A 9,379-nucleotide genomic window follows, 5' to 3' on the forward strand; every position below is an offset into this window, starting at 1 on the left:
CCTAATAAAGCTGCATCAACGACGTCTATTGCATCGTCCCTATAATTCGTTGGGGAGTAATAAGGGACACTTGGAAGTTAAAATCCAAGGGGAGGGTAATCCTCCTTGGATTGATAATCTAATAAGATAATCCTTAAATGATTTTACATCCGCTGAGTTAAACCATAGTAAACCCCTTTAGGGTTGATTGAGTGAAATGCTTTTATAAATTTGATTTAATCTCGAAGAGTTGTTGATGATTGACAATTGGGTCAAGGGTGACACTTATGATAGGTATTAGGATCTAGTTGTTTTAGGCCACAAGCAATAGGCCATCTTGAGCCTTTTCTTAAGTGCTACCATTGTGGGTAGCAACCGCAAAGAAACTGTCTGGGACATTGACCCTAGAAAGGGTATCGTACCCACCAAACGGTTTACATTAAACCATAGATTAGAAAATAGAACTACATACTTTATGCCTTGATCCTGTGCCGAAACAGGTATGTAGGCAGTCTAGAGACGAAGTTGTCCCTAGTACTCAGGAATTCGTGGATGGGGTCTAGGTTTTGGTAAGAAGAAGGATTGCGAAGAATCCTAATCTGAAAGACAAGTGTAATAAAAGAAAAAGTAATTCAATGCATACTCAGAAGGAACCCCGTATGGATTCGCTTGACTTCCCGAGGCTTTAAGCCAAATTCCGAGGCGGAATTCAAGCTTGCATTATGTTATTTTGATTTCTCCTAAGGACGACGACCTTGGTGCACTCCTATTAGAGGAATGTAGTACTTAGTGAGTGACTCAGGACCTGAATGGTCCCGATGAGTCTAAGTCTCTGGCCAAAGCACCTCCTATCCCAATTGGATAGATGCCTACCTCGTATGGGTAGATGCCTATCCCGTATTGGATAGATGAAACCTTCTGTTCCGTATGGATAGATGCCTAACCGGTATGGTTAGATGCTCATCCCGGATGGATGAATACCTAATCCAAATGGATGGATGCCCAGAGTATGCGATTGAATCAAACACAAATGATTAAATTAAATACATATATAAAAAAAGAGGTCAAAATTTTGTTGGGTTAAGTATAGTAGGTTATTACACTAATCCAATCTTTTCTCCTACACTTCCTTTGCAAAAATTTTAGTTGATCTGAAGGTTGGAGATTTTTAATGGAGAGAGATCTTGGACTATTAAGGGATCACATTCAAGTGTAGAAGTTTTGCAATTAGGCACATGGCTGCTTCTTATTCTCACATATTTTGGCTTCACTCCTCTCCTACCTAGTGGGAAGAGATCTTCTTGTTGGATATTTGTAATGGAGAGAGATCGTGGAGTATGAAGAGATCCCATTCAAGTGTAGACATTGTTTTGCAACTTGACACTTGGTCTCTTCTTGTTCTTGCACATTTTGGCTTCAATCCTCTCCTACCTAGTGGAAAGATGTTGAACAATCCATCTTATGGTCTTCCCAATGGGATAAGAATTTTCTTCAGACTCCCCTATGAAATTGGTGCCCCCCTCTCCATCAATAATTCTTGCTCAGGTGGCGTGTATCAACTCAGCTCCGGTAGCCTTGCCTAGGTGTCCCTTGGCTCGTTGGTTGATACTATTCCTATTTCGGTGGCCCCTTCTCTTGGCTCCATGCCAGATCGTGCTACCTCTAGCTCCTTCAAGTGCTTTGTTGAGTACTGGCCTTATTCCTTCAATGGTCCTTGATTCCCCCTCTCTAGACTACTAGGTCCCCCTTTTGGGTTTGGCAACATGCCTCTTTAACTTGTTTGCTACTTGTGAGGATTATCCAAGCATTTCTCCCCTTGCTGTGGAGAAGAGTTTTTCATCTTGGATAGTTGTATGATGAAAGATTAAGGGTCATTCCCTTCCGACCTAAAAATCTTAGATTGTTCCATTGGGACCACATCTTGGTCCTAACTTTGATATTCAATAGCTCATGTTTTAGGTTGGTTTCATCTTTGTTGTGTTGCCCTTGAGTTACCTAGGTGTGGATTTGTTGTTTGGTTCCACAACAGTTTGCTGGTCTATTGTTTTTTATCTCATCTGTAATTGGTTGGGGCCCTTCCCCACTTACTTTAATAAAAAGCAATAAAGCCAATATTTTTTGGTTCTATCCTAGGAGAACCCTTCCCTTAACGATCTAATAACCTTCGAATAGGATTTATAATATTGCTAGTCCAAATGACAAAGTGAGAGGTAGTGGACTAGGCATATTTGATAGTAGGAGTGCATACATAAATAAGATCAAATCCATGTCCACAAAAGTGGAAAACTATTTGAATCCTAAGGTGAAGTACAAATAGTGAAACATCATTTTTAGTCATGATACCTTCAAATTTGAATGCATTGGTATACATTCAATGTTACTTTTTTGTAAAACTAAGTGAGGTGTTAACCTTATTCACATTTACTTTGGACAATCACCATTTATTTTTTAATTATCTACTTCCATAACTTTGGATTAATTCATCTAAGTCAATGTATGCTTATTGATGTGCATTTTATTAGAGTAGTATAAGATAAATCTTAGAGAATGTTTGTTTTCCTTCATAATATTTTTTATATGCTTCTCACAAAACAATAATCAACAATAATTTTAAAAGTGCTAAAATGAGATTTAAATTTAAAATACAAGACAAAAAGAAATTATTGACTTTATTTTGTAAAAACAAGAAAATTATCAAATAGATCATTTAATGTTTAATGTTTAACATCACCAACACTAGTAATTTTTATTGGCATTTATAATAAGAATAAAACAATGTATTCTAATATAACATGCACTCCCAAACTCATAATCCTTATATCTTAATTTAACATGTTGAATGTATAAACAAAAGATTAAAATTTAATAAATAATCATAATACATGTTTATATCATTTTTCCATAAATTTTTATCAAAACATAAAAATCAACCTTTGACCACTCAATACAATAAATAATCATTCTAACAAATATTATTTTATCTTAAATTATCTAATATAAATATTAATGTATGTTAACTTGTAATCCCTAAATATTTGTTCTTATAATTAAGAGATGGAATATGAAAAAATGATTATGATGGAAGTTTACATCATTTCCCCTTAGAATAAGTTAAACACATTACGTGTTTCTTGAGGATCGAATTAAATTTTAACGTGATTAAAAATACGTGAAACACAAGGGCATCATTGAACACAACTATTGAAAGAAAATTTACTTTGAAGTGTTAAAATGGGAATTTAAATCAACATTAATGGATTTATTATTATTTTATTAAAAATATTTATTGCATGTGTTTTTAAAGAAAAATTTATTGCATGTGTTTATAAATTTTGTGTTGATTATATTTCATTGATATTGATGAGCATATACTTAATAAAAAAATGTTATGTAATAATAATATATTTAATACTAATATTTGTATCAACAAGAAGGTATAATGATTTTGTTGATAGTAAAATATATTTTAAGTAATATAATAAAGACTAAAAATCAAAGAATAGATATTACTTAATTTTTATTTAATAATTATATATATAGGATAATAACTAGAAATACATATATTAGATTTATAATCTTGATCATTAATATATATGTATATAATTGTATATATTTTGGGTAAAAGATAATAAATGTATAGATTTTTCACACTAAAATGTTTACCCACTAAAAAATTTAAAAGATGTTATTCAAGATCACAATTCAATTTATTAGTGATAATCACTCATAGTAATCCACAATAAACATAAATTATAATTACCTCACAACTCCTACAATCAAGTTAATAGAATAGATTTATTTCCAATACTAAGATAGGTGAAATAAATTCAACAACCGATTTTTATTATCATCATGCTTCCCATACATAACTAGCAATCGCTTTTTAGAGGAATATAGGTAAAGTATGCAGAAAGATATATATTTGTTTATTATTCCACTTAACAATTTATTATATTATTATATAATAATTAATATTAAATGATTATTATGTTTAAATATGATATTACATTTGATCTTTCATATTTAATAATATTATATTGAAATAATTACAAAGTTAATTGATTGTACGGTGGAAGTGAAGATATAATTAATATGAAAAAATTTAAAATATTTAACTAAATACATAAAAAAAAAAAAATAGTCTTCGACATAATAACCTTTTTTAATTCAATTATCCATTTTCAATTATACACTTATTTAATCTAACTAAATATCACATTTAAATTTATTTATTTTTTATATTTAATTTAACATTTATTATTTTCAATTCCAAGTCATTTAAGAGTTCTAGGTAAGAAGCAATGAAGAAACCTGCAAAATGCTCCACCTACCCATTTAGACTATAGTGCATCGCTACAGTCAAAGCCTTTAATTTTTACCCTCCATTCTTACGTGGTGATGACTAGATTTGAGTGCCAAACAAAATCTGCGTGTTGACTACAATTTATCTTCCACTCTCTCTATAGTGTCGTGTTGACTGCCAAATTTTACTCTCAAAATTTGAACCAACCACCTCTTTCTTGCTCAAAGGCTTATGCTATTTTCCTTTACTTATATATTTTATTATATTCTATTTATAATTATAATTATTTTAATTTTTTATGTCATTTAAGAAAGTAAAAATAATTTATTATTTTAATAATTCATTTGATTTGATTTTAGTTTTAAAATTGTAGTAAATCTTTATATTTATGTGTCACTTTTTAATAGTTTTAGTTTTTTTATCAAATGTTTTCTTAATACAAGTCAATTGTGTTGTAATTTTTATGTGCATGGTCATGACACAACACTTGTATCTTGTTGTCATCGCAAAACTAAGGAAGTAAGATAAATTTTTTTTTGAATATCATGATTATAGGAAAACATTTGATAAATAATATTCTCTACAAATTGTTAGGTTAATTATTGTTAAACTAGCAAAATAAACAATTAATGAAGATTCAAGAGTTGGGATTGCAATAAACATAAATTAAATTAAATGTGAACACTTAAGTAGACTTTGAAGGAAGGAAAACAATACTAAAATACAATAGGTACCCATGATAAAATACAATGACTAATGATAATGTTATAGAATCATTCCCTTCTAGAGCCTTGATAGTCTATTTAGAATAGAATGTAATTCCTTGATTAAAATTGTGAATAATCCCAAACCACCAATATCATAGGGAAGACAAAAAAAACTTTGAATCGATATTACAAAATCTTTTATTCCCAATAATAAAGGTCCAAAGAAGGTCCATGAGAAACTTCTCAAATTTTAAATAAGAATCCTTAAAAAGGAACCAACAAGAGAATTAATAATAATCATGAGTAATGAAAAAGGTTTTATAGTAGATCTAGAATTTGTTAACTAAAGAAATTGATTGTGTGGTGTAGAATGTTAGTATTTTCTAACTATAGAAATGATTTGTTTCCAAGAGATGGTAGGTGATGTTTGGAAAGAATGGGATATGTCAAAATTGAAAAAATTCCCCATGATCAATCTATTTCCAACCAAACAAGTCTATCCAACTATGTTTAGGAAGAAAGGACTATTTATAGTGAATCGAGTATTTGTCCATTGATAATTGAAGTAAAGAATTGGTAGAATATATCAATGCAATAAAGAGCTTATTTGACATCATTTTTTCCATACAAAGAGTGACAAATGAACTAACAAAAAAAAAATGAACGCTAACCAATTAGTTAGACAAATTGTGAAAGGAAATCTCCTTAATAAGCTTCTAAGAGGCCACATGGATCAAAAGATAGTCAAATCCTTTAACAAAAAGCACATAAAATACATAAGCTAAAGGAAAACCTTAAAAGATACACCAATAAAACCTAAAATGATTGAATTATTGCCCCTTAATGGTGATGCAAGTCGAGGCATCGGTGAAAAGAATCTAAACATTATAAATTTAATGGCACTAATAAATTGTCATTTAATGTAGTCATAAGCCTTGGAGAAATCAATTTTTATAAATATTGTAGATTGTTGGCAATGTTGATCCCATTTCATCCCTTGCTAGATAGAAATAATGTTGTTGGGGATGTTATTTTGTCAAGAAGAACCAACTGGGGAAGGAGTCGCCTAAGCTTAAGAGAAAAATATTTGGCAATAATCTTGTAAGAAACATTTAACAAGGTGATACATGCCCTGAATTATAAATTTTGTTTAGGTCATCAACATTGGGTATAAATTTAAGAATACCTTATTGATTGTGTCTTCTAAATAATTTTCATTAAAAGATTTCATTTACACTTTGTGATGATCCTCACCCACAATATGCTAAAATGTTTAATATAACTCACACAAAAAATTGTCCAAGCCAAGTACTTTTTCATTAGAGGTTTACAAGACAACCTCACACAAATCTTGTTTACTATAAAACTAATCATAGAGAATACTCTAAGATGTGGAAATTTTACAAGGAATCACATTCATGCATTTCTACAAAGAAATATTTTGAACAACAAAAAATTGCTCATAATTTATACTAGTCAAAGGCTAATGTCTAGGAGTTATGGAAAGCTACTTTTGTCCTTAAATTTCTTGATGGCTTGAGATGCATGATGAGCTCATAGAGCGAGAAAAAAATCCCTAGAGATTTTGTCTCCAACCTTGAGCCAATGAAGTCAAGCTTTGATTTGGGAATCAAGAGAAGAGTGAGAATTGCAACTTGATTTTAGTGGCAAATTGTTTTCATGTGATGCTAATCTTCCAAATCGAAAGGTTGGACCTTCAAAGCAATGACAACTTCGCTAAGCTCTCATATGGTGATTTCATATGAGTGGCACAAATAAAAATGATAAGCTACCATTCATAAATGTGGAGGAAGATAGATTTACAGTGGATAGCATCTCCACTAAGCTATTCAACATATCCCATACACGAGACATGAATCCAAATTCCAAAAGCATAAAATATATATGACTTTATAAGTGAGTGGCAATGAGTTTAATAAAAGATAAGAAAATAATTTAAAACATAAAATGAGATTTGAAATATTAAAATAAAAATGTTTTTTAAATTATTCCAAAATTCTAAAATAAAATATACCAAAAGAAATAAGCATGTAAAGTAAAACTTTATTTATATATTATTAGAAGATTATTTTAACAAATAAAAATAAGATCATTGTTTAATTTTAAATATAAAATTAAACATTGATTACTTTAAACTAGACATTTAAATAGAACACTATTTCAAAATAAATAAATAAAAAAACACGTCATCCAAATTCCTAAAACTGCGCAAATTTATATAAAACACTAATTTTAATAGACAAAAATACACGTGATTAAAGCCTACTCATTTTTTCTAGAAGAATGTTCCTTGGATAAAGTTGGTGCGTATGCTTTCCGAAATTTCGTGGCAATTTTGTATTACTTGACTACAAGATGGTAGTCAACACCTTCCATGTTTAGTTTCAATCACACAAGGTATTGTTTGTAAAAAAAAAACGACGCATATTTAGAAATTTCAATTTTCTTGCTTGTTCTATCTCATATTCTGAGATCTATAAATGCGCATTCATCCTTTCTGCATTCGTCAAAACTCGACTGTGGTTTGGCATTGGACTGCCTTCTTCCGCTACCTAAAACCAAACCACGTTTTTGTTGTGAAACCGCTGAAGTGATGATGAATTTGAGGATTAAACCTGGATTAATTGCGAGCCAGAATACCAGAAATTTGTGGGAGGTGCCTTCTCTGAACATGAGAATCAAGTATAACAAACAAAGACAGAGACAAAGAAATGGAGCATCACCCCCAAGTGCAACACAGGTGCTGACCTCTGGGGAGAAGGAATCCACTGAAAAGAGCGGGAGCGCTGACCACCATCATCCCCACCCACAGGTCAAGGACATAAGCGCGAAGAGAAAGAGCGCAAGGAAGCTGAGCGATGTCTGGAGAGAGGTCCAGGGTTCGAACAACTGGGAGGGCCTATTGGAGCCAATGGACCATCTCCTCCGCAGCGAGCTCATAAAATACGGAGAGCTTGCCCAGGCCTGCTACGACGCCTTTGACTTCGACCCCTTCTCCAAATACTGTGGCAGCTGCAAGTACAATCGCAGAACCATGCTCCAAGAGCTCGGCCTTTCCCTCACCGGATACGAAATCACAAAGTATCTCTACGCAACCTCCAATATCAATCTCCCCAATTTCTTCAAAAAGTCCCGGGCGGGGGAGAAATTGTGGAGCAATCATGCCAACTGGATGGGCTTCGTGGCCGTGGCGGAGGACGAACAAGAAATAAAGAGACTTGGGCGGCGCGATATAGTCATCTCTTGGAGAGGCACCGTGACCCGTCTGGAGTGGGTAGCAGATCTCATGGATTTCCTCAAACCCGCGGGTTTCCATTCCAACCATCCTGATCCCCGTGTCAAAGTGGAGTCGGGGTTTCTGAGCCTGTACACCGCCAGCGAGAAAGATTGCCGCTTCGCCAAATCCAGTGCCCAGGACCAAATTCACGCGGAGGTTGGAAGAATAATCGAAAAGTACAAGGGAGAACAGTTGAGCATAACGATCACGGGCCACAGCCTGGGCAGCGCACTCGCGATGCTGAGCGCTTACGACATTGCAGAGATGGGAATCAATCAGGAGAATGGAAATGAGAAGATTCCCATCACTGTCTTCTCTTTCGCAGGCCCGCGGGTGGGAAATTCCGACTTCAAGGAGCGCCTGGAGCGGCTGGGGGTGAAAATCCTGAGAGTGGTAAATGCCCACGACGTAGTTCCAAAAGTTCCTGGAATTGTCTTCAATGAATATTTTCAATTCGTGACAGAATGGATCGAGAGGCTGCCGTGGAGTTACTCCCACGTAGGAGTGGAGCTGCAGCTGGATCACACCAAATCTCCTTTCCTCCGACCCACAAGCGACCCATCCTGCTTCCACAACTTAGAAGCGCATCTCCATCTCTTGGACGGATACCATAGTCACCAAGAGCGGTTTCACCTTGCCAGTGGACGGGATCCTGCTCTTGTGAACAAAGCAGCCGACTTCTTAGAAGATCACTTGAATATTCCTCCGTGCTGGAGGCAAGACCCCAACAAGGGCATGGTCAGAAACTCCGAAGGTCGATGGGTCCAGCGACAAAGGTCCCCGTCTTGCTTTCTCTAATTATATATTTGTGACTTCACATAAATAATGTAGGTTAATTGAATTATTAAATTAATAGGATTTTTTTTTTGGGTAAGCTTTATGAGTTGAGATTATAATTATAAATGTAGAATTGAAGTTAAAAAATGAAATAAATTAAACATAACAATTATTAAACTTTCAAATGGAAGAAAATGGTATTGAAGATGTTAAGAATTAATGTGATATTTATCTTAGAAAAGGTTAAAATATTATTTGCATAAGGTTTTCTTAAATATCATCAAGTTTAATATTTATAGATAAATTTTGGCTCAT

General features: G+C 33.4%; 1 protein-coding gene across 1 annotated transcript; it reads left to right on the forward strand.

The window, feature by feature from the left end:
- The first annotated feature begins 7,471 nt into the window (after positions 1-7,471).
- On the forward strand, positions 7,472-9,139 carry LOC131031536 (phospholipase A1-Igamma1, chloroplastic). Its single transcript, XM_057962674.2, has one exon. The coding sequence runs from the start codon at positions 7,604-7,606 to the stop codon at positions 9,083-9,085; it is 1,482 nt and encodes a 493-aa protein (XP_057818657.2). The 5' UTR covers positions 7,472-7,603; the 3' UTR covers positions 9,086-9,139.
- The last annotated feature ends 240 nt before the right edge of the window (positions 9,140-9,379 follow it).

The sequence above is a fragment of the Cryptomeria japonica genome, chromosome 10, assembly GCF_030272615.1.
Source record: "Cryptomeria japonica chromosome 10, Sugi_1.0, whole genome shotgun sequence".
In the NCBI taxonomy this organism is placed as follows: Eukaryota; Viridiplantae; Streptophyta; class Pinopsida; order Cupressales; family Cupressaceae; genus Cryptomeria; species Cryptomeria japonica.